At 40.8% G+C, this 25,749-nt stretch overlaps 1 protein-coding gene across 3 annotated transcripts in view; it reads left to right on the top strand.

The window, feature by feature from the left end:
• LOC119721355 (rho GDP-dissociation inhibitor 1-like) overlaps positions 1-22,959 on the top strand; it is a 40,712-nt gene extending 17,753 nt beyond the window's left edge. The window contains exons 2-8 of one of the 3 annotated variants that reach the window (XM_038191399.1): positions 6,698-6,776; positions 7,372-7,428; positions 10,374-10,550; positions 11,141-11,221; positions 14,574-14,650; positions 19,344-19,407; positions 22,186-22,959. In XM_038191399.1, the coding sequence (XP_038047327.1) occupies positions 6,710-6,776; positions 7,372-7,428; positions 10,374-10,550; positions 11,141-11,221; positions 14,574-14,650; positions 19,344-19,407; positions 22,186-22,382 (720 nt within the window). In that variant the 5' untranslated portion in view covers positions 6,698-6,709 and the 3' untranslated portion in view covers positions 22,383-22,959. Of the gene's footprint in view, positions 1-6,692; positions 6,777-7,371; positions 7,429-10,373; positions 10,551-11,140; positions 11,222-14,573; positions 14,651-19,343; positions 19,408-22,185 lie in introns of all 3 variants that reach the window. The other 2 variants (XM_038191398.1, XM_038191400.1) reach the window with 2 other exon arrangements.
• The last annotated feature ends 2,790 nt before the right edge of the window (positions 22,960-25,749 follow it).

Below are 25,749 nucleotides of genomic sequence, written 5' to 3'. Positions count from 1 at the left end.
TCTACCGACACTGCTTATGTTTTTGAGTAGTCATAATGTGAACCAAAAAAAGTGGATCACGTCTCCCATATTAGGCAGCTTTTTTTCTGCTTCTATTACGTTGACTGGATGGCTGGCTTTAAAATAAATTGTCTTCACAAATTAATATTCATGAGTAGAAACGAGGAAGAACAAAAGACAAATGGACAATAATTGCAGCCTCTCGTTTCCAACAAGCCTCCTTCTACAGTATCAGATTTAGAGGGGGCGGTTGCAAATCCTCTCTGCCGTTCAGCAGCTGCCTAATTTGATAAACTATTAAAATGGGACCAAAAAATAACAGAGCAAACTTGTATTATGCCCTGCAAAAACCAAAAAGCCACAAAATCCTTTTTTTTTTCTTCTTTTTTTTAGAAAATATTGAGCATATTTTATTGCTTATGCAGAAAATTATGATTCGTACAGTCTAGCCACGAACCGTTCTTTCGATAATTCAGAATATAATTTTATTACGTCTGTGCAAAGACAAAACAGCCATAATTTTGTGTATTTTTAGATGACAGGCATGTGTTACAATAACTCCAAGGACTTTAGAGGATCCGTCAATCTCCAAATTGAAGTTTGACGTTTTTATTTTCGGGTAGCCATGTGCAGCACCAGAAATGCGCTTCAAAAGTTAGATTATGTCTTCCATATTATTTGCCGAGGCAGCAACCAACTTCCAATTGAGCAAGCAGTGATCAAACTCCTTTTTGTGCCGTAGTGTGGTTAGGGTTTGTGACTCATGATCAGAGGGTCAGGAGTTCGAATTCAGGTGCTGGCCATTATGTTGTGTGCTAGGGCAGACTTCATCCACGCTTGCCTCTCTCCAACCAGGAGTATAAATGGGTGCCGGTATTAGCTGTGGAGTAACCTGCGATGGACTAGCATCCCATCCAGGGGAAATAGAAATATTCTCTAAAAACCGGAGATAAATGCCGGCGCTGCCCATGGCCCAATGGGCCACACTTGCTCCTGACAGACTTTACTATTTAATTACTACTTTTTATCATCAAAAGAGTGGTGGGTAAATGCCCCCATGCCCACCCTCGAAAAAAGATAAATTGAGAATATGCTGGAAAAAGTACAGGTATTTGTTTGTTGTTGTTTTTTTTTCGGGGGGGGGGGCGAAATGTGCATTACCCACCTCTAGAAAAAATCCTGGCGACGCCCATGGCATTCGACGTGGCAGTCCCTGGCAGGTAGGTGTGTGTGTGCGTTCCATAATTATTTGAATAATAATCTAAAGTCTTTATTCCCGAACAACAAAGTTTTCCGTACAGAGGAGCCAGTTGATTGGCCAAGATCCATTGATCACGCCCTTTCGTTTTAGCGAGGAATGTGATTTGCCACGACGACCGTCATGACGAGCTGTCACGAACCGTCATGACTAACCGTCCAAAACGAAAGAACGCTTCTTACACCCACATCTGATGACCTCAAGTAGTGATGGTGGTGCTGGCGGTTTGTCCGTTCGTATGGGAAGATTATTATACGGCATTTGGCAAATTTGGGAAACATAGGGACCTAGAAAGGTACCCAGGACTAGCATAATGATGAAATCAATGTAAAAGGACAAATTGTTGTTTAAAGTACCCCAAAAAGCAATGTAGGACGAGAGTTATGGCAAAATCAATATGAAAACTAGAGGTTCGCAATGGTTGAGTTACTAACGCAGAGTGGTCGGGCTGGCATATTTTCTTGTGTTTACAGTGACTTAATCATAATTGAACTGCACATTACCCCTCCCTTTACCCTGCACCCATTACCCTGTGTTTTTCACAAAGAAAATCACACAACCTGCAGTTGAACTTGTTGCTACCTGGGCAAGACTTGTAGGCCTATCAGGAAGCGCACATCTGGTGCTGCATGGATGGCTACTCAAGCATACAACCAGTTGGGACTATTGGTTGAGTTAACGAAGCCTCTAACGTGGTTGGAGTTTATACAACAGAATTATGCTAATCTTAAAATAAAATGGCTGGTTTGTTTTTTTGTTTTTTTGTCTTTTGCATGGGCATAATAAAATTCTGCACTAAAGTTACGACATTGGTAGAATTGACAGAGCGTCTCACGTCGTTAAAGATTATGAAACATAATTATGCTAACTGAGTTTACGACAGAAAAGTTTGTGGCTACACGCTGTAGAAATATTAATTTTCAGCATTCAGATATGAGAGGAAAACTGGCGAGGTGCGATTTCAATCGGTTATGGCTAAAAATATCAGAAAATGGACGAGAATATTAGAATTGAATTCATGGTCAGAATCGGAATCGGTAGACTTGAGGGAGCCTCTATGACGTGTTTGGAGCTTAATATATGCAACATTTGATTATCTCAATATCAAAAATAAAATGGCTTATGTCTTTTGCACGCATGGGCTTCCTAAATTTCTGCACTGAGATAACGAAAAAAAAAGTTTGTGGCTACACTGTCGAACTATTAAATTTCTGCATAAAGGTACGAATTAAAGAATCAGTGTTGATATGCGAGTTACGCCGAAAGAAATCAGAAAAAAGAATATTAGTTTTGAATGCTTTGTGTGATTTTGTACAAATTTCTGGATCCTCCCCTGGGTTTATTCTTATAAGAGCTGTGATTTTGCAGTCCCTGGTGAACAAATATGATGAAATTATGTGGTAGCAGTACTATTATTGTAAGCAGCCGCTTTCTTATTTGTTCCAACAAATATAGTAAAACGTAGTAAAATGTAGTAAAATACTTCCTCTTCCTAGTTATATTCAGTTTTTATTGCACTTCCGGTAACACCGGAAGTAAAGGTCAAGCGGTTTCGTGTCCGGGAACAAGAAATGTTACTCAAGGCATAGTCTACAACCTCAAGAAAAAACGAACACGATACTCTACTGAGTTCAAAAGTATAGCTCAAACTATTTTGTCAAAATTTGCCCTTCCATCACTTTGCCCTTACATTACGTCATGATGACGTAACCAAATTTATAACATCTTCGTAACATGGTACACATTCACACTAGGTTTTATGATCATCCCGTAAACCGTTCGGAAGAAATTTTGCTTTGTTTGAATTTCAGGCTTAAGTCTTCATTTTGAATTCACGTAACTTTGACCTTCCGGTAGACCCGGAAGTAAAGGTCAAGCGAGTTCACGTACACGACAAAAAATGTTTATCAACTAATGGTCTATCTGATTGCAAAGTTGAAACGTAATTGATCACTTAGTTTAAGAGTTAAAGGTGAAAGTATTTGGCCCATTTTTTCTCTAAAATCGCTTGTAATTTGACACCCAATGACGTCATCATGAAGTCAGAAAATATGCACCACTTGGGACGAGGGTCGATATATGTTGAAAGTTACAAGTTCATACCATATACTGTTTATGAGAAAATCCGCGGAAACTTATTGTCCGGAAAAAAGAAAGAAAGAAAGAAAGAACTAGAGATTCGCGTGTGTTGAGTTACAAACGCAGAGTGGTCCGGCTGGCATATTTTCTTGTGTTTACAGTGACTTAATCATAATTGAACTGCACAATACTCCTCCAATTACCCTGCATATCCATTACCCTGTGTTTTTCACATAGAAAATCACACAACCTGCAGTTGAACTTGTTGCTACCTCGACAAGACTTGTAGGCCTATCAGGAAGCGCACATCTGGTGCTGCATGGATGGCTACTCAAGCATACAACCAGTTGGGACTATTGGTAGACTTGCCGGAGCCTCTTACGTCGTTGGAGTTTATGCAACATATGCTAATCACATAAAATGGCTTTTTAGTTGTTTTTTTTTCTTTTGCATGGGCATAATACAATTCTGCACTGACTTTACGACAGGAAAGGTTGTTGCTACATGCTGTGGAAATATTAATTTTCAGCATTCAGATATGAGAGGTAAACTGGTGAGGCGTGATTTCAATCGGTTATGGAAAGAAATCTTGTTTTCCTTTTATTTGAGGCTAATTTCTATATTTTGAATTCACCTAACTTTGACCTTCTGGCAGCCCCGGAAGGAAAGGTCAAACGACTTTGACTTCCGGATGATGACGCCATCACACTGTTTTTGTGTCTGGCATTCTTCACCAAAAACTTTTATAATATATGTGTCTGCAGTAAAATGCTTCCGCTTTTGAGCTATATTCAGGTAACACCGGAAGTAAAGGTCAAGCGGTTTTGTGTCTGGGGACAAGAAATGTTCCTCACGGCATAGTCTACAACCTCATGAAAAAACGAACACGATACTCTATTTAGTTCAAAAGATATGCGCAAACTATTTTGTCAAAATTTGCCCTTAAATCGCTTGTAATTTGATACCTGATGACGTCATGATGGCGTAACAAAAACTATAACATCTTCGTAACAAGGTACAAGTTCACACAAGGTTTTGTGATCATACCGTGAACCGTTCGGAAGAAATGTTGCTTTGTTTTGATTTCAGGCTCACGTCTTCATTTTGAATTCATTTAACTTTGACCTTCCGGTAGACCCGGAAGTAAAGGTCAAGCGAGTTTACGTACACGGCAAAAAATAGTTAGCGATTAATGGTCTATCTGATTACAGAATACAAACATCAATGATTTAGTTCAAGAGTTATAAGTGAAAGTATTTGGTCACTTGTTCAGTTAAAATCACTTGTAATTTGACACCTGATGACATAATCATGACGTCAGAGTAATATGCACCACTTCGGATGAGGGTCGATATATATTGAAAGTTACAAGTTCATACCATATACCGTTTAAGAGAAAACCCGCGGAGAAGTATTGTCCGGAAAAAGAAAGAAAGAAAGAAAGAAAGATTAATCGCAACAAATCCAAAGAGTGGTCGGGTTGTGCCCGACCACTCAAAGAAGATTAATCGTAACAACTCCAATCAGTGGTCGGGTTGTGCCCGACCACTCAATCATGGTTTAAGTGGCCATTTTGAATTTATGCAAATTAGGCATATTTCCACCACTTGGATTTTTGGACCTTTTAGGGGCCTTATAGAAATGCACTGTGGTGTGATATTTAGTAAATAACTGAACTTGGATTATCAGGAAAATTCAATTGTGACATGTCCACACATGACAGCCATAATTTTAACTTTAATTTATGCAAATTAATATATTGCATTTATGAAAATTATTGTACGGCATATGGCAAATTTGGGAAACATGGGGATCTTGAAAGTTACGTAGGACTAGAATAATTATGAAATCAATGTAAACGGACTACAATTGTCGTTTTAAGTACCTGAAAAAGCTAACGAATATAAGAAATATGACCAAATCAATGTGAAAGTCCAAAAAATTTCGGCCATTTTGGATTTATGCAAATTAGGCATATTTCCACCACTTGGATTTTTTTGGACTTTTAGTATGTCATTTTAGGGACCTTATAGAAATGCACCGTGGTGAAAAAAATTCTGTTGCAATTTGTTTGAGGTTCACTCAAAAAATGAAGTATTTTGCCTGGACTATATTGCCCTGTCAGATCATGCCCATTCAGAGTTTTTCCTAAGTCCGATGCCTCATAGGTCCGACGCCTCATAGCTCCGACGCTTCGTAAGTCCGACAAATTAAACGCCTCGTTTTTCCGTTGTCGGACTTATGAGGCGTCGGACTTATGAGGCGTCGGACCTATGAGGCGGAATAAATAAATGTTATGCCTCATAACTCAGACGCCTCATAAGTCCGAAATTTCGGACTTATGAGGCGTCGGACCTATGAGGCGTCGGACTTATGATACGGCCCCTGCAAATACAGGGCGTCGCCTACCAATGTTAATTTTTATGGAGGGTGTTGACAGAAAATTGTCGACAGGCCGTCTGTACTGGAAGCTAGCCCGGGGTGGACACCATCCAACTTTTGGGGCATGTCGATCAGTGCCTCCAAAAGTTGGATGGCGTCTACCCCCGGGCCGCACTATTCAAAGCGAACGATCTTCAAACAATTATGGGAAGATAGGTTGCGCCACTCGTCAAAGCATATATTGGACAGGACGACAATTTTGCCAAAATGTATTTCACCCCAACCCTTTTCTAGTGGTACTCGTGTGTACTCAAACCAAAGTATAGTTACCGACAGGACGACAATTTTTCAGACAAAACCAATTGATGGGGGTTCTCACACCCCTTCACACACGCTCAAATTTGTATCCTTGTGGAGAAATTTCCTTGTTCTCGTGTAGTAAAGTTTTCGAGTTTGAAAGTGAAGTTCCAAAATGCTCTTATTTTAACCAGAATTAATTTCCTTAGCTGAAATTCGGACTTAATATCCCTTTTCTAAAACTCTTCCATTTGCGACAAATCAACCCACCTTGGAAATTCCTAGTTTTGGGGTAAAATCCATATATCTACTTCGTGAAAACCTTGTGGAGACCTATTCATCTATAGAAATTGCCCTGTGGAAACCTATACAATCTTTTGTTCCCTATTGTGGAAATGTCTCCACAAGGATGCAAATTTGCGCTCACTAGTGGCACTCGTGTATTATATACACAACCTAATAAACTAAAGTATATTTGCCGTCAGGACGACAGTTTTGCCGACAAACCGTTTGATTGGGTGGATGGACCCAACACCCCTTCTCTAGCGACATCCGTGTGTACAATTAAACCAAAGATGGGTGCTGGGACTTTTCACTTCCCATGGTCACTTCCACGGTGTATCAATACAAACGTCTTTCCAACATGACTGCTCCATTTTTTTTTTCGTTAAAAAAGAACAGAAGAGACTTGAAATGAAGGGACACGCCTGTGTGATTCTCTTGATGTGCCTCAGCTGTGTATGCGCGACGGCACTTCAAGGTATGTACATGTTCATGTGATTGTAAGATAGACCCTATGTAAGACTTAAAGTGGGACAGATAGGGAAGTATTTGAGGGAATTGTGCCTTTGATGATACAAGCATGGCATTTGGCACACAGTCTTTTTGACCCCGTCTTTATCCTCTAACTGCGCTTTGTCTAGACGATTGGGAATTAAACTATTCGCAAACACATGCATTTCCTCGTATAACGGCAGAAATGAGGAATAATACCAGTCTTGGTTAAGATGTAAAGACTGGTAGAGGTAGCAAAAATTGTATTGTGTTGTAGCTTGTTTTAAGCATGCCATTACACAAAAACAGACGAATTATTTATACTTCTAAGCATCAAACACAGTAAATGAGTATTAATGGCTTACGAGTATAGAACAGCCATACCATAAATATTCAAAGGACGGAGACATATTAAGTATTATATTAAATAACATTAAAGGTACAATTCAAGTTTGCGATACAAAATATATGACGAACATCTTAGAGAAAACATAACAATAACATTACACAACTATAACATTTGTATGTCTATCCACTTTTTTGACTTGGTTTGGATTTCACTTTTTGTTTACTTTTCTCAGAGAAATCGGCCAAAGATGAGTTGCTTCTGGAATACCTGCGGCAATACATGACCGAGTGTAGGTTTGCGTGATTGTTTGTATCTGTCATCTTTACTAATCTCACTTATAAGCATAGAGCTATATTAAATTACTAGAGTGCTAACTCCTTATTCTTGCGCGTGTGAAGCCGCTCTGGGCGCAGACACTTTGAATTTATGTGCGTGTTTGTAGAACACAATCAAAATAGATGGATTGAATTTTAAATGTGTACTCTAAAAATGCAACGCGCAAGTAGAAGATACGCAAATATCTTAAGCGCGTCATGACGGTTCAACAAACGTCACGGCAAAAAGCATCTGCAGCGGAGGGACGAGCATACGTTGCGCTGTTTGCGTAGAGCAAAATGAAACGCTCATTTGCTGATCGTGCGTTTCGGTTTTGGGCGTATCGGTTTCGATGACGCACCGGTATGGAATACAAACGCATTAACGCCCTGGTTACCGTGCGCACGACGCTTGCGGTGTTAAAGTTATAGTCCATCATTTGTAATTTGTGCATTGTGTTCGTTTGAAGCAATAAAAGTGCTCAAAATCTGAAGAAGGGTGCTGAACAACTAACCTGATGAAGTTTCAGCTCAGTTTCAGCTGTATATTTGGAAAAAAACATCATGCTAGGATCTCGATTTCAAATCAAAAGTTGCTGAATCATGTTTTGAATTGCGCCTGAATTCAGCGTCCGAGACACATTCTCGCTAAGCCGAATGCAGCTACGCTATGTCGCGCACTGATCCGACGAATTATAGCAACCGGGGGTGCGTGTGCGTCGAGCCAGTTATTGCGCGCGCTTCGCTGCATAACAAAACGAACTACTAATTTAAATTGTCCTACCGTGCGTCTTAAGAAGCACCGTTGGAAAGGCCTTCTTTCGTTGATTACTTCAAACTGACAGCTTGCCAGAAAGAACAATTTCACAGTGAATTTAGTCCCTTTACTATCTTTCAACCAAGTATGTTTTTCAACAATAATTACGCTAGCTACTTTTTGGATAGCTGCAAATGATGGACTCGGGCTTTAATATGAAGGTCTTCCGAAAAAAAAGTACGAGTACAAACAAAAGAGGGACAACAGGACGTCCGAGGTGGGAGGTCGATGCTCGACTATCAGCCTGCACGTATGCAGTATACTGTTCCTCCCTGGGGATCTCAAAAGTGGTCAAAATGTGCCATCTACTGACATGTACAAAGCCCATTACCATTAGTGTTCTTTTGGCATTTGGTACTGCATCCCCAATACATTCTTTGGAGTTCAGGGTTAAAGAAGCATGTTTCCTGGCTCTTATTTTTTTTAATTTAGTGAAAATTGTACTTCATCCCATTTTTAGGCATTTTGCAACCCACTAAAAATGGGCGTGTTGCCTAAATTAAACACTCCCTGACATATTGTCTAGCAGCTAATAATTCAAGTTTTGTGAAAAAATAATTAAATAACTAAATGTCGCTTTTGGAGGAAATCTCATTCAAAAAAATGAGTAGGTTTTGCATTTAATTGTGACAAAATAAGCAAATAAAATTCTGCTGTACCTGTTTTATTACTGCTTTAACAAAAGGACATCTCTTCGTGGAGAGTGAGCGTGCGACTTTTAAGAGATTCACAACAGAAATATCAGATGAAGCCAAACTGTCAAACACACGGTAAAAAAATTGCCCGTAATTTTACGGTAAAAGCAGTGTCAAACGGGTTGCCAACAAAAGACCGTAAAATTACGGTCAGTTACGGGTTTCGAAAAATGACGGTGACCGTAATTTTAACGCGAATTCCCCGTAAATTTGACGGCAATTTGCCGTAAAGTAATGGAATACAAAGTGGGTGGCGTCAGAGCTGAGTGTAGGGGTATAGGGAGGGGGGTAGGTTCCAGTTACTGCAGCTGGGAGTGGGGTATGCATACGTTTTACAGCTTGTCTTTTACAGGCATAGTGGTTTTCAAATCACTTAATGTGAAATTATCTTTAAGTTGTAACATAACTTGCATCTGTAAGTTGTAATTTTCATTTACAACTTTTTACCAATCCCGCAGAAAGGGTCAACCTATTGCTGGTCAACACCGCAGAATTAGCTGTTTGGCTCTCCAAATTCCGCAATATTAAAGCATTACGGCTTTCACAGTACAATGATCAGCACGTAGCGAACCTTGCGTGAGTGCACACGAATCACAGCTTTAAAAACTAGGCGGTTGTGAGGGATTAAAAGGGGAGGGGTTTTGAAAAGTTACGAATACAAAGCATTGTGAATCCCAGCCTGCGTCAGGTCACCAAGTTTTACGGGAAATGCACGTAGCACGTTCTTTCTTGTGACGGTTCAAGCAATAACGGTAATAAACCGTAAACAATGCGGGAAAAGGACAGTGTTTTTACGGGTTTTGTTTACAGTGCACACTAATGTGTCACATGGTCACACGGACCTACCTTGATTTGTCATGGCCACATTGCCAAACATGTGCAAATATTTGAAAATAGAGTAAACTTTTAAAATATGCAATTCTTTGCCATGCGGAGTTAGTGTGTGTTCTCGGTTAATTAAAGCACACCCTTAAATGTATCCTTAAGCAGTGTAAAGACGATGGACAACATTAAAAAAAGTTACAAAACAAAACAATCCTCCTTCCTTCCTGAAAGTCTGTGAAATGTTCACGAAAAATAGCACATACATTTGTATAATTTCAGGCAGTTGTAGTTGGAAGTAGTCTCTGCTATTTCAGACATTGACATTTGCTTGTAGTAATTTAAATCTTCGGAATAGTTTGGTACAGTCCAACTCTGAAACGCCATGTCTGGAAAAGGTACGTGTTAACCCATGCATCCCTGTACCGCGTCAGTCTGCAGAAAACAACTGCTACTCTTTGTAAGGTACTGCCCAAAACCACGGAAAGTTCTTTTTATTATCATTTTCAGCAGGGAATCTTCTTAAATGTAGTATAATGTAATACAAGCGTTAAAGTTAATTCTGTCTCTCCCTGTCGGAGTGCAGTAAAGAGGGGAGATGAACCAAAAGCCGTGCCAGCTCAGAGGGGTACTGAAGAGCTTACCCGCGACTACCCACCGCCCAAACAAATGGACTTGCAGACGCTTCAAGAACGTGACGCCGATGACGAAAGTCTGGTCAAGTACAAGGAAGCTCTACTGGGTAGCACTGCAGATGTTTTAGGTACTGTGCAAATACATTCAAACAAAAAAAAGAAGAACAAGACAAAGTCTATATCTGTCTAAGAACAGAATATATAGGACCTTTCAGCGTTATGATTTTGTTACTGGTTTATGCTTTTCTGTGGAAGTGTATATGCGTGTAAATGATCGAAATATAAAAAGAAAGTCATGTTTTGGATGACATTATAACGAGTCACAACTTTCTAACACAATTGGGCTGATAGTTGTGACTATCAATTTTGAGTTGAGCATGTTGTGTTCGTGAGATATGATTATAATCTTCAAAATTTCAAAGATCTGAATAAAAATCACATTATGACGTCATAATAATCTCATTTAAATTTTCGTCTATAACACATCCCTGTCCATGTACCTTCAAGGTTTCAACCCAATCGAACTTGTAGTTCTCTAGATATAAAACTTAAAATCTTCTTTAAGATGACGTCACCTGTTTGGTTTATGTTAATTCGAAAGCGCCCGCCTATGTGCGGCTGTGCGCTATATCTCTGTTGTTGCTGGCACAAAATGGATAAGCCAGTTAAATACGTATACATGTACTTTAGATGACCTTTTTAATTTCTTAAATTTCAGATGAAGGCGGACAAAATGTACTATTGAAGGCCTTGGTATTTGCTCCAGTAGACCACGAGGAAACTGTTCTGGATCTGACAGGTAAACGCAAAAACAGGGCAGTTCCACAGTTATATTAAGAGGGGGTCTTTTGTAAACTCTGTGCTGTCATTCAAAGCATTTAGGGTAGATTTTTCGGGGACGTCTCTATAGTCCAAAGTCCCATTGGTCCGAAGTCCCATTGGTCCGAAGTCCCATTGGTCCGAAGTCCCATTGGTCTATACGTTCCATTGGTATAAACGTCCCATTGGTCCGACGTCCCATTGGTCCGACGTCCCATTGGCCCGAAGTCCCATTGGTCCGAAGTCCCATTGGTCCGAAGTCCCATTGATCCGAAGTCCCATTGGTCCGGAGTCCCATTGATCCGAAGTCCTATTGGTCCGACGCCCCATAGGATTAGGGTTAGGGTTAGGGTCAGTCAACCTGAACAAGTGGAACTACACAGTATTGTGACGAAACAGGGGTACATGTATATGAAGACTTGTGTAGGAGTCTAAGTCCTAGGAATTATTTATGCGCGTGATCTGGGACATTTGGTGCGTGCTTATAATGCCAAAGTGCGCGTGGACCAATCAGCAATAAATTGTTCTGCGTGATCAGGAGATTAATAATTCATGGTGAACAGTGACCAATCAGCAACGCGTATTGTGAAGGCTGTGCGCGAATTAGCATGCTTTAGCGTGGGGTCCTGAGATCATCTCGTGAGTTCGCAAGATGACGTCAATGTAGTAGGAACGCGTTCTGGTGCTGTTGCCAAGTTGCAAGAAGCCAAGCTTCGGGGTTCAGGGACCAGTCAAGTCGCGGTGCCGTTTCTGGGGTCTTCGTTGCTGTTGCGTACTCCCCGGTCGGGAGTAGGAGCTCATCTCTGACGGTGGACGCTCTGGTGCGGCCGGGTTCGGGAGCTGTAGCTCCGGGTTAGGTAGCAGTAAGCTAAGTGTTATGTAATATATTGAGTGAAGTTGTAGCTCAAGGTCTGTTATTCAGTGTCGAATGTCTAAGATAATTGGGGACAAAGATTTAGATGAAATCTAGTAGGGAAATTAAGACTGATTATTGTGTCTTGATTAATGCTAGAACAAAAGGGCAAGGAGTTGTAGAACTTGGTTTGAGAGGCTAGTGAGACTGTGATTCGGTGGTAGATTGCTTGTCGTGGGTTGGACACCATTCGGTGGGGTTTTACGACTGAAGCAATCATTGCCGTAATCATTGGATTAGCTTGCCTAACGAGTTTACTCTTTGCCGTGTTCTGAGCACTTGTGAAGGCTACCTGTTTCATTTGAGATTTATTGCACGTAAGGTTTATATTGTATAACTCACTGTGAGGGTTACTGGTTTCCTGAGAGGGTTTATTAGGACTGCTCAGATCGTGTGAGGGTTATTTGGATTACATAGTACAGCCTGCTCTGACGATAAATCGTGTTGAGGGTTACCTTTCTTGTGCGAGGGCTATATGTACATCGGGCTCATAGTGTAAATTGGGTTGAGGGTTACCTTTCCTCTGTGAGGGTTATTGGGACAGCTCAATCTGTGTGAGGGTTATTGGAACTGTGATAATAACAGGGATTATATTTGTATAAGTTTGTAATCATGTGGTGCAGTTGACCACGTGAGGGTTACCTAAGGCTAAGTTTACTACAAAGGGTGCAGTAACTGCAGTTGACCCTTGTTATAACTATTCTTGAATAAGTCCTATTGATAATCGTCTTTGGAATAACTGTCTATGTGAGGGTTACCCAGGCACACCTTGAGGGTTACTAGGTTCACTGTGATGGTTACCAAGTTCACTGAGGGTTACCTAGGTCTGTTGTGAGGGTTACCTGAGTTCACTTTGAGGCCTATCGTCGCTACTTGTCTTGCTCTAATTACATTCAATGAATTACTCAATCACAAAACGGTGGTAAATCTCCACCAAACGAACAGCCCCTAGGCTTAGTCCACCGTTCGTTAATTGTCCCCCCTTTCGTATGGGTAGCCGCTCACCCGTTCGTTAGGCTAATATATATTTTTGTGGGATAATTGGTGTGGGTTGGAGTCCTGGGATAAAAAAGACCAGTCCCCTCGGGTTCCCACCAACACCCGCCGGTTCCGCTACAAATGGTGTCAGGATCGGTTCCGCCACAGTATTCTGTTTCGGACCAATGGGACTTCGGACCAATGGGACTTCGGACCCATGGTACTTCGGAATATTTTTCTCACAGAAAATCTTTTGAAATTAAGCGCACATTCTACAGAAAGAGCAACAAAACCAACTTCTGTTGGTCTGGCAATATTTTTTTATCATTAGTAGGCATAACTCACGCTACCAGAAAAGGACAAGGCAAAACAATTATGAAAGTTGCACCACACTGCCCCATGTACGGCGAAGTGGTTGTCGGCGAAGTGACCGACACCCGGGTGTCGGTCGGGTGTCGGGTGTCATGTGCAAGCTACCAGTTCAATTACCCCCCCCCCCCCCAAAAAAAAAGAGGGATATTAATATTGGTAACTCACGTTATGGTAGGTATCTTACAATGCAGTCTGTCCACGTTGGTAAATATATAATATTTTGTTTGTAACTATATTCCCAAAATTGGTATAGCGAGGACACGAACGACAAATGCATTACAATGCACCCTGAAAAAATGCTCCCCCACCATTTTCTGATATTACGGATGCCAAAAATGTCCGGGATAAAAAAGGGTCTACATTTCAGCATGGATGTGCGAGTGTCCCATGTTGCCCCCCGACATCAACAAAAACAATACTAAAAGCCAACCCCTAGGCTATTCGCATAACAAAATGAACCTTACTTCTCTGCCTTAAAAAAAGAAACTAACATTACATGTAACACTTTGTATGTGAAAAAGGTGCCTAAATAACTTCCTAACAGCCATATTTTTTTAACAACCCTCCCCCTCCCCCAAAAAAATTTTAACAAAAAAGCAGTTAACCATATTCTTACTTCAGTCCCCCCTTAAAAAATTAGTGGACCCGCAGGTGCCTGCCTAGAGGTTTAACCCTATAGTTACGCCACTGGTTAGGACTTAGCCTTGGCATGATCGCAATAAACAATTTCTCGGGTACTCAGGCACTTCCTGTGACCTATGGGTTCTATGTACAACAAATTCTACGAGCTGCATTTTGCCGGTTGAAAATGTACAGTGGGTTTTGTTAGGGGATGGGTTGATCTGTTTTTTTGCAGCACGGTGTTCACAAAGGATTTGATAGCTCGGAATCGAACGATTTCTGCTATTAATTAACATCCTTTAAATTGGTCCATTTCATAAAATAACAACACATAATAGTGATGCTATGTGGCTTTAAACTCAAGGTTGTCTTCTTTTGAAATTGTTTTGGTTTCCAAATTTTCACTTGGATTGTCACACTTTTTTCATCCTCTTTGCTTTGTTCAAAGGTGATCTTTCTCAATTCAAGCATAACCCATTTGTGGTTAAGGAAGGCGCCGAGTACAGGATTAAACTCATATTCAGGGTGAGTTGATTCTAATTTATATTGTCAGTGCCTGCCTTTCAAAAATTGCATCAATGGAAATGCAACAGCCACATTATGGATCGCGCTATTGTGCGTAGCATGAAGATTCAAATCAAATTTAGGATTAATAAAATCAAATTCAAGGTGAGTAGATTCTATCATTTCGGAGCCTGCGTTTGAAATATTGAATCATGGAAAACACACCAACCACAAATTTGGGGGATCATGTCCTTGCTAATGTGCACACCATGGGGCATGCTTGGAATTTTCTAAAAGGGAATATATAGACCTTAATCATTTGCAACTTAAAAATAATAATAATAATAATAGTCCATGGCCCATGCGTCATGTGAAATCATGGCAAGTGTGCTGTCATTTTCAAGAAAAGTGGGGTTTTTTTGTACTGACCATCATTGGAAAAAAAAACTTTTTGATTCAAATACTGCCCCCATTTTACCAAGTTTAATAAGTCCACATTTTGTTTGAAGTTACACATCCGTGAACGGGTGGAGACCAGCTGATTCAGTTCCCTGACCTGACAATTCCCCGTCCTCTATAAGGTCTGTTTCGTCTGAAGTAAGGTCAGGCAACTAGACTACAAGAACAGCTTCTTCTTTTTTCAGCATCTGCATGTATAAACACAAACTTTAACAGGTCAGTTCAATGACGATATTTGCTGCAATATACTCCGCCCAACTACATCCTTTCTGAAAAGTACAGCAAAAGAAAATGTTGTGTATTTCCTTTAACTCCCAATGCCGAGATAACGCCTTTACCTTTCAGGCGGCTTGGCTGCACTTGCCATGAATTAGCTGCATTGCCATCAAACAGGCATCAAATGGTCATCAAAAAGGCATCACATTCTTTTAGGCATCATTGGACATCAAAAGAGTAGCAATTTGAGCAAAGTTTATAAAGAAAAACATTAAAGGCGTACATTCATCAGTCATCAAGAAACATATCATTGATGTAAAAATATGACTGCTGATGTTCATCTGAAGCTCACGGCATTGTTTAGGCATCAATATAAGGTATTGGGAAGGCATCAAAAGTCATCACTGAGCATCAAGCATCACAGGCAGGTATCAAACAGGCATCAAACGGGCATCAAACAGGCATCAGAAGTCATCACTGACTGTCAGGCATCAAAGGGGCATCAAAGAGGCATCAGGAAGGCATCATTAGTCATGACTGACCATCGAGCACTGAGGAATAAAGAGGCATCATAAAACCTGACTGGCCTTCGAGCATTGAGGCATCAACGAGGCAGCAGCAAGGCATCAAAATTATGTCATCACTAGCCATCAGGCATCAAAGGGGCATCAAAGAGGCATCCGGAAATCATTAAAAGTTATGACTGAACATCGAGGAATTGAGGCATTAAAGAGGCATCGATCAGCAAGGCATCAGAATTAAGTCATCACTTGCCATCAGGCATCAAAGGTGTATCAAAGAGGCACCAGGAAGGCAGCATAAAGGCAGCAGAAGTCATGACTAACCATCGAGCGTTGAGTCATCCAAGAGGCATCAGCAAGGCATCAGAAGTATGTCATCACTAGCTATCAGGCATCCAAGGGGCATCAATTAAAGAGGAACCAGGTATTAGATATTATGACTGACAATCTAGCATTGACGCATCAAAGAGGCATCAACAACACATTAGCGTTAAGTCATCACTAGCCATCAGGCATCAACGTGGCATCAATGAGGCAACAGGAGGCATTAGAAGGCATTAGAAGGCATTAGAATACATCAAAGTTATATACAGATTATTAAGAAAATCATAGCTAGGGAATATGTATCATCCAAAAGACTTTACACGAAAGCGAAAAGATCAATATTCAAAAAGGAGTTATAAGACAATTGTGTACAATATTGCATAAACTCAGTGCCGCAAGGCATTTCGGTAAAGATGTATTCGGTATTCATTGATGTATTGAAGGCATCAGAGTTTAAGTCGTCACTAGCCATCAGACATCAAAGAAGCACCATCAGGAAGGCATTAGAAGCTACGACTGACCATCGAACATTGAGGCATCCAAGAGGCCTCAGCAAGGCAACGAAATTAGGTCATAACTAGCCATCAGGCATCAAAGGGGCATGGATGAGGCACCAGGAAGGCATTCGTGGTCATGGCAGACCATCAGGCATAAAAGTGGCATCAAAGATCACGAGGAAGGTATCAGAAGTCACGACTGACCAGCGAGCATTGAGGCATAAATGAGGCACCAGCAAGGCATCAGACTAAAGTCATCTCTAGCCATCAGGCATCAAAGGGGCATCAAAGAGGCACAAGTAAGGCAATAGAAGTCATGAATGACCATCGAGCATTGAGGCATCAAAGAGTCATCAGTATTAGGCATCAGATTTAAGTCATCACTAGCCATTTGGCATCAAAGTGACATCAAAGAGGCAACAGGAGGCATTAGAAGGCATTAGAATACATCAAAGTTATATACAGATTATTAAGAAAATCTATAGGGAATATCATCCAAAAGACTTTACACCGAAAGCGAAAAGATCAATATTCAAAAAGGAGTCAAATAAGACAATTGTGTACAATATTGCATAAACTCTTCAGTGCCGCAACGCCCTATTTCGGTAAATTGATGTATCTCACTTTATAAGGACATTTTGAGAAAAAGTAACTTAAATATTTAACCTATTTGCAGTGTGTTGTGGGGGTTTGCAAGACTGCCAAGCTGGTTTTTTTTCTGATGTCCTGGCAGCCATGATGATGTTATCTTTTGTAAGTTGCATATTTTACGGGTTTGATATTTTTGAAACTATGTAAAGGTCTGTGAAGATACATCAATTCATTAAAAAAAGACTTATAATTAAAAGTTTTGATTTGTCGTGTAATAATGATCCAAACAAAACAAAGAAGCTAAAAGGACAAAATAAAACGTGTCAATGGATAAGCGAGCAAACACAGTACAAGACATCATAGAAGATGATGAAGAGAAAATGGAAGCGGGCAGGGCATGTTGTGGACTGAACAAATGACAACAGATGGACAAAGCTGTGCAATGGAGACCAAGAGAGTCAGTTCACGTATTTGCAACGTTAATACCATCCGTATTTTCCCCCATATTTGCCCTCATATTTGGGTATATTTGGTTTTTTTTATTTTGAAAAAAAAAGGTGATTCTACTTGCACAGCCTTACTTTATTAACATATTTCTAAAGCATATAAGTTACTGAATAATTATGAGGACGTAGTAACGATCCAAAAATGCTACTATTATACCCAGTGGCGTAGCCATGGGGGGGGGGGGGCGACAGCCCCCCATGAAACCTTGTCGCCCCCCAGTCGCCCCCACTGAGATTTTGAGTTTCTAAAAAACATTATCATTGATCTACATGACGCCCCCCATGAAATGTTCCAGCCCCCCCCCAGCGCCCCCCCCCCCCACTGAAAAATTCCTGGCTATGCCACTGATTATACCCAAAAGTTGCGCATTTACCTGGCTCCAGATATCTTCGAGTAGTCTTCAAGTAGTGTTGCCAAACCTGAAGTACATGTTACAGACAGGACAGACAGGACAGACAGGACAGACGGGACAGACAGACAGACGGATAGATAGATAGATAGATAGATAGATAGATAGATAGATAGATAGATAGATAGATAGATAGATAGATAGATAGATAGATAGATAGATAGATAGATAGATAGATAGATAGATAGATAGATAGATAGATAGATAGATAGATAGATAGATAGATAGATAGATAGATAGATAAAAAATTAAGGGTGGCATCAACCTACATTTTCTTCTCCATCCCTTAACTAATTGATCTGACATGGTTGCCTGCTTTTACCACAAAATGCCGTCCAACGTGTAATATTCCACTTTGGCTGGTACATGGTCCATGCACTATACAGAGGTCGAGCGTGTGGCACAGGTTAAATGTCTGGGTTCCCTCAAGACAACGAACGGCGTCTGCTCAACAGACATCAAGAGCAGAATAACAATGGCAAAGAAGCGCACACTGGGTGAGGTGCCCATCTGGAAAGATAGAGGCGTCAGCAGGAAAGTCATACTCCATATAGTATGTGCCCTCATCTGGCATGTCCTGAACTATATATACGAGCTGCAGAGAAACGCGCTCTTAGGGCTGTTAAAATGTGGGTCTATCGCAGGATTCTCCGCTTTACCGGGAGAGACAAACGGACCAATGACAGCATCCTCTAGGAGCTCAGCACCACAAGAACCCTGCTCGCCAATATGAAAACCACGAAACAGCTTCTTTGGCCACGCGCGAAGGACAGGTGGTTTGGCTTGGGACATAATTGCTGGATACCATCCAGGGAAGAGGCGGAGAGGCCGGCCATGGCGACAGTATATAGCTGACATCCGCAACTGGACAGGTCTGTCGCTTGGGGCTGCAGCCCGATCGGGCAAGGAGAAAACATCTCGGAGGAATCTGGTGCGGTTGGCTGCCAGAGACGGGGAAGGCTAATCTCCGTTAGCGGAGGCATACAGAAGATCAAGGATGAGAGCGGCACAGGCCCTCGCCAGCTTGGGAAGGCCTTCACCTTGCAGTGGGCAGATAACGGTTGAGAATGATAATGATGATGACTTCTGCACTCAGGCGTGTGGTCCGAACAGAATAGACTTAAAGTAAGGTTTTTCGTGATTCTTGAATAATTGTTGTCTTTATTTTTTTTGGTCGGTATCCAATAAAGGTCCAACGTGAGGGTGTCTCTGGACTGCGGTATTTTGAAGCTGTTTACAGAAAAGGCATCAGAGGTGAGTGAATGTACGGACATGCAATTTGTCGCTCACCCGGTGTTGCATTTTGATTTTAGTCACACAATGACCCACATATCTTTTTTTATATATTGTCTTCGGATGTTTTCATTTCATATTATGCGTTGTTTTTGTGGCCCCTACACTTACACTTACACTTATAAAGTGTCGTCTTTTGTGATTATTTGTTTTATTTTGTATTTCGTAGCTTTCATACATTTTTGTTTAGTTTTTGTTTTTCATACCGTGTTTGTTCATTGTGTATTGTTTTGGTCGAATAAATCATAAAAATAATAATAATAATAATATCCAGTCCAGTCCCAAGGCCTTTCACAAGCTGTTGAAATGACCTCTGACTAATGCATTTTTTTGTTATTAGTCATCCTCTACTACGTATGACCAGATTTTTAAAATGTATATGTGATTTTTTGTGAATGGACTTGTAGTGTACTGAACTTGAATAGAACACTGCATGGGTGCGCCTTTTTGTGAGAAAACACCCGTAGTACAGGGCAACCATCTTTTTTTCTGGACCCCCCCCCCTCCAAAAAAAGTCTCAATGTGACGCGACATGGTGCCCTAATTAATAGCTGCCTTTTCTTTGTTTGTGCTGAGGAACCATCGCAGTTAAGGGTATTGCTTAGGGATGCAAAATCCATGATCACTTGTAAATCTACTTTAATTAATGCTGAAAATGGATAGAACAAAATAGGGTGTAGGGAATTTCTAGAAATGCTTGAATTTTAAGTTCTAGCCTATTTTAAATAGGCTAGAAGGATGTTCTGGCAATATTTAACACCGTCCACATTGAAACACAAAATATCAAAAAAAAACAATGTGCCCAACCTAAAAATTGATTGAAATTTTCATTACAAATTGCTGAGTCATGTACCCCCGAAACCCCACTTAGACCAAAAAGTAATACCTATGGCGATTTTAGAGACATTTTTACATTTTACCTTCCGGTCTATCGATGCGCATGTGTGCAAGAGTTTGAATTTGTTAGGAAACTGGTCTATTTCGAAGTCCCATACAAGGGCGGATCCAGAACAACTTTTTTTGGGAGGGGCAGGAAATCTTCTTCACCCAAAAACTGGGTCCAAAATTTTACGGCGTGGGTTTCGGTGCCCGCTTAAGGGCCCCGATTTTTTTAGGGGGGATTTTAGACGCTCTGTGTGTACTTTGTCCAATTTATTTTCGAGCAAAACGTGGTGGTGTACGCAGTGGATGCCTTTTTACGACTGCGCTTTAAAAAAATATGAGCACTTTTTTGGAGAAGGGGGGGGGCAGGGAGCATGACCTCCGCCCCCCACGCCGTAATTGTTTGGACCCACTTTTTTGGGGACCAAAATTTTTTTGGCCCCCCAAAAAATTGTGTTCTGGATCCGCCCTTGGTCAGTCGGTCGGTCGGTTGGCTGGCTCCTCAAATCCAGGAAATGCAAATAACATGTACAGTTTGAGTAAAAAAAAAAGCGGAACGCCAGCCCCCAAAAACATATTTTATATTTTAAATAGTATGTAGCACCGAAACTAATAATGACTGTAAAGCTAATTTCATAGAAGGCAATTTTAGATTTAAAAAAGTACTGAAATTGCTCGAACCTTTCAAAGAATATTACCATTTAAATACGGTGATCCTAAAACTTAAAATGCGATTTCAAGAATAGTCGTCACAATTGTCTTCAAACATCCTCAGCGATAAAACCTTAATTTAAAACTCAAAAATATTAAACAAAGCTCTTTTGAAGGCCCGTCTTCTTTGTTTTATTTTAAAGTGGATTGTAGAAGTGATATTGTTTGCCTAAGCAGGGTTGTTAGTAAAGATATTGTGTACTAAAGTTGTTGACAGTTGTTAAAACAGGTATTCCGTGTCATTATCTTTGTTGTTCCAAACAGGACACAATATATTGCTCTCTCTTTTTGGACGAAACGCTTTTTAGGGTCATTGCGTTTAAATGGTGATATAGGCCTATTCTACGAACGGATTATGCAATTTCATTTTTGTTTTTTATCTAAAAGCAGTTTCTGAAATTGGTTTTACAGTCATAATTATTGTCGGTGCTACAAATTTTTACTATTTTTTTTTTTTGGGGGGGGGGGTTGGATTCCGCTTTTTTTGACTCACCCTGCATAAGCCAGAGTTGTAATGAGTCACTGATTTTAGTGACTCGAGTCGAGTCGAGTCATTTTAAAGAAGTGACTCGAGTCGAGTCAAGTCATTAGGTCAAGACGGTCGAATTGAGTCGAGTCGAGTCACAGTGTGTGGACGAGTCGAGTCGAGTCGAGTCGAGTCAAGTATTTAGCTCTAGTTAATTCGAGTCACAGATATTTGAGCACTATACAATCAATAAACACAAGAGTGAAAGTCATTTTTTTTAGCCTTTTAAATTTTACATTCGGGCTACTGCTAAGGGGGTGCCAGCTGATCGTCATTCAACTAATGGGGACACTGATCAAACCACGTATGTAATATGTATACATTATTCGCGAACATTCTAACGTGACGTGAAAAAAACCGGCACCGGCGTAAGTCATTGCAAATATTTTTCGCAAAGTTTTGCTTATGTTTTTGGGATTCGAGTCTCAATAGCCTTCCTCGAGTCGAGTCATTCTGATGAGGGACTCAGTCGAGTCGAGTCATTTGCTCGCAGAGACTCGAGTCGAGTCGAGTCATTTGCCCTTAGGGACTCGAGTCACCAAAAATTGTGACTTGAGTCGGACTCGAGTCGAGTCATTACAACTCTGGCATAACCCCAATCAACCACTTGTTCTTTGCAGTGGACAAGGCCAATTTTATGGTTGGGAGTTACAGACCCAAAACGGAGGAGCACATCTTCCAGAGTCCCGTGGATGAGTTACCCGCGGGTTTGTTAGGCCGTGGTGACTATATTGTCAAGAGTAAATTCACAGACGATGACAAGAATATCTACTTGGAGTGGGAGTGGAGTTTCTCCGTTAAGAGAGATTGGGAATAAGATTATAGTGATGATTTCCTACAAAGGAAATTGGTCTACTGGAAGTGCGGTTTACTTGTAGATGATGCTGTTGGTTTTTGAAGGGGTACATCATGAATGTGAAATTCTTAATTAAATTTATGTTATCATGGTTCAGCAAGTATAGGGATTATGTTAGTTAAATGTATGCCACAACATATACAATGAATATGTAATTGATTTTTTTCCCAAAGTGGCACTTTTTTTTTGAAGGAATTAATTGTGGCATTAGTCATCAGCATTGCCAATGATGACTTTTTTTTAGTCTCTCAGAAAAAGGAACTGCATGTTCCCCCCCCCCAAAAAAAAAATGTGTACATGTATATGGATGCCATCATCTATGTACAGAACAAAACAAATGACGTATACTTGTTTTGTATGAACATTGCCTTTTCTCATTTTATCAGAGCAACTTGTACAACTCTTTCATTTTGTGGAAGTCTATAAAACAACGCATTTATTAGGAAATACATTTTGATGATGCTATTTGTTGTAATCGCTTATTAAGTTACTTTTGGGAATAAATGATACATGTTAGTTGTATAGCAGGCTTTATTTTATCTTTTCAGCACGAAATCCAATCAGCACCTGCAAGTTATCCAATGATATTTAAAACTACAAAAGCCTATGTTACACAAGGCTCTATACAGGGAAAATCACCATCGTGCGCTTGACAAAAACAACTTACAAAACTGTCATACTTTTTATATCAAGTTATCCATATTGGGCCTTTTAGTTTTGAAAATAATTTCAACTGGATTCAAGTTTTCTATGCCTCTTCTGTTAGATTAGCCTATATGACTTAATTGGATGCAGTCGCAAATGAAACGAAAGTCAATGTCTACCTTATACTCGTAATCATGTTTTAGTTTGGTACAGGAATGGATAGATAAATAAATAAATAATGCTTATATCTTTTTGTGAAAGAGTGTTTTAATTTGTTCCATATAAGGTCTGCAAACATCTGTTTAAAATCTGTTAGTTGGGGACGCTAGTTTGGTGCACAAACAGCAACACCCCGCCCCTACATTATCGATGCTGATAGTGGCGGGTTTAATTATGGTCTACCCTACGAGAACTGACCCGCTTACCGTGGTCAACGTTGACCGTTGGCTTCGCGACTGTCAGACCGTTGGTCTGGCGAAATATTAAACGTTGGATATGTTGGTTCGGCAATTCTTCTGGACGTTGGGCCATCAACGTTGGATTAACAAAAAACAAGTTGGCGCAACATTATTTCGCCAACTTTAGGCGACGTATCCCCCCATCCTGCCAACTACGCTCATACATACGACGCATTGTAACGTCGGCCCGACCAATTTTTGACGTTTGGCCAACGTCGAATACATGCAACTGTTTCGTCTGAACAATGTTGACAGCCGACGTCAAATATTACTAATAACTTCTGAACAACAACGTTGGCAAATCAACCTCATAATAGTATACGAACCGATCGTCAACGATGGCATATTATAATAGCAGGCCGACGTCGAAAATTAGGCCTACAGACTTTTTACTAACTATATTGAACAACGTTGGCAGGCCAACCTCAAAATACAAACTGATCGTCAGTGTCGGCACAATTAACGTACGTTGGAAGGCTGTCCTCGAAACTGTTTACCGTCGTCACCGGCAGCTGTCGGCCGGCCAGCGTCATTACCGATCACCAAGTGTTAGCCAGAACGGGCAGGCCAGGCCGACGTCAGCAAAATGTTTGCATGCGACGTCTTTAATTAACGTAAGTACAACGTTGGCAGGCCGACATTAAAACATATATACACCCGACCGATCGTCGAAGTCGGCAATAATATACCGCGGAACTAAAAACAGATCAGGGGCGTCAATCGCTTCTTAAAAGACACTCTCCGTGGTGCGATCTGAGGCAATTTCTGACCACTTTTTTTTTTTTTTTTGCAAAAGACAATCATTTAAACCACATTTTCGAGGTTGAAGTCATTGAATCAGCTATATTCTGAGCTATAGACGTGGGGTTCTGGGCAGGCGCTTAAGAGGGCCCTGTAGGTCCTGAAATCCCTGGAAAACTGTTTTGGGTCGTTTACTTATCCTAATTCGAACATCTTGTTCAAAAGAAACCAACCTAATGTCTTACCGTTAGCGAGAAAAGACGATAAAACCCCGGGTGTTTACAGCGCACCCTACGGAGTACACTCTAAAAAAGCATTAGTCAGTTTCGACTAGAAACCAGTGAAATTCGACTAGCTATTCAGGGTCAGCTGGGTGCAACTGAAAATCAGGCAATCTGACTAGATATTTCCAGTCAGTATTAATATGGGGAAAAATAGTTATGCAAATAACTGAATTTGGAGTCGAACCCAACTACTTTTCAGTATGAAACTTTGCATGTTTAATTAAATTCCTACAGTCAATTTTCAATAACTAGGAAAACCAGTCAATATTTTGACTAAGTAGTTTTAAGAGTGTAAAAATACACATTTCCTGTCGCTTGGTCAATGTACTTTGTACGATACATGTTGTGTGTGTCAATACAGCACCGTGCTCGCGAGCAGTGACCAATCACCAATGCTCAAAATGAGGGTTCTACGGTCTGCAAAAGGCGAACACTTGTTTCAAACATTTGATATTGTAAGTGGGGGATTCACGCCCATGATGCAGACTGTTGGCGTACCATTCCGATTGTAAGTTTACACAACGTTGGCAGGCCGGGAAAAAAAGTCGTCGATTATACACTTTTTACCAACGACAGAACAACGATGTCGGGTCGACTTTAATGGACCGCCAGCGCCGGCATATCCGCATACGTCTGCAAGCCGACTGCGACTGTTCCAACATTGACCGATGTTGGGCCAACGTATATTCACCTGACGTTGGTTAACATATTAAAGTATGGCATATTCGACATCGGTCCCTTTGAAACTAATCTGAGTATCACCCGTTATCCACGGAGCCAAATCCTGTACAACGTCTGACATCTCCTGACATTTAAATTTATGCAAGCCGTGCGCCAGCCAATCGGAGTCAACTTTACTAAATCGTGACGTCATTTCATTCCTAAATCAGGACTAAACGATTTGATTGGTCAATTCGAATGCAGTGTTTTGTAATGCAACAACTGCCGGGCACGATATCGCGTATTACTATACCTCATACATATTCATGATTGAGAGCCGAACTCTCACTGGTCAATTCATCAACACGTGCCAGATGTTATTTTTTGCTGTTTACCAAGTGCGCGCGAGGATTCACGCACAGGGTAAATGCGCATGCGTAGTAGACCGTCGCACGGGTTCGCTCGTACCCCCACCCTGCAAACAGGACGCCTCACAGAATCTTGTGAAGGAATTGGCCTATATATGACATATGTATCAAG

This window comes from Patiria miniata, unplaced genomic scaffold (assembly GCF_015706575.1).
Source record: "Patiria miniata isolate m_02_andy unplaced genomic scaffold, ASM1570657v1 HiC_scaffold_13, whole genome shotgun sequence".
Lineage (NCBI taxonomy): Eukaryota > Metazoa > Echinodermata > Asteroidea > Valvatida > Asterinidae > Patiria > Patiria miniata.
Note: the sequence above shows the minus strand (reverse complement) of the source record. Positions and strands in the feature narration are given on the sequence as shown.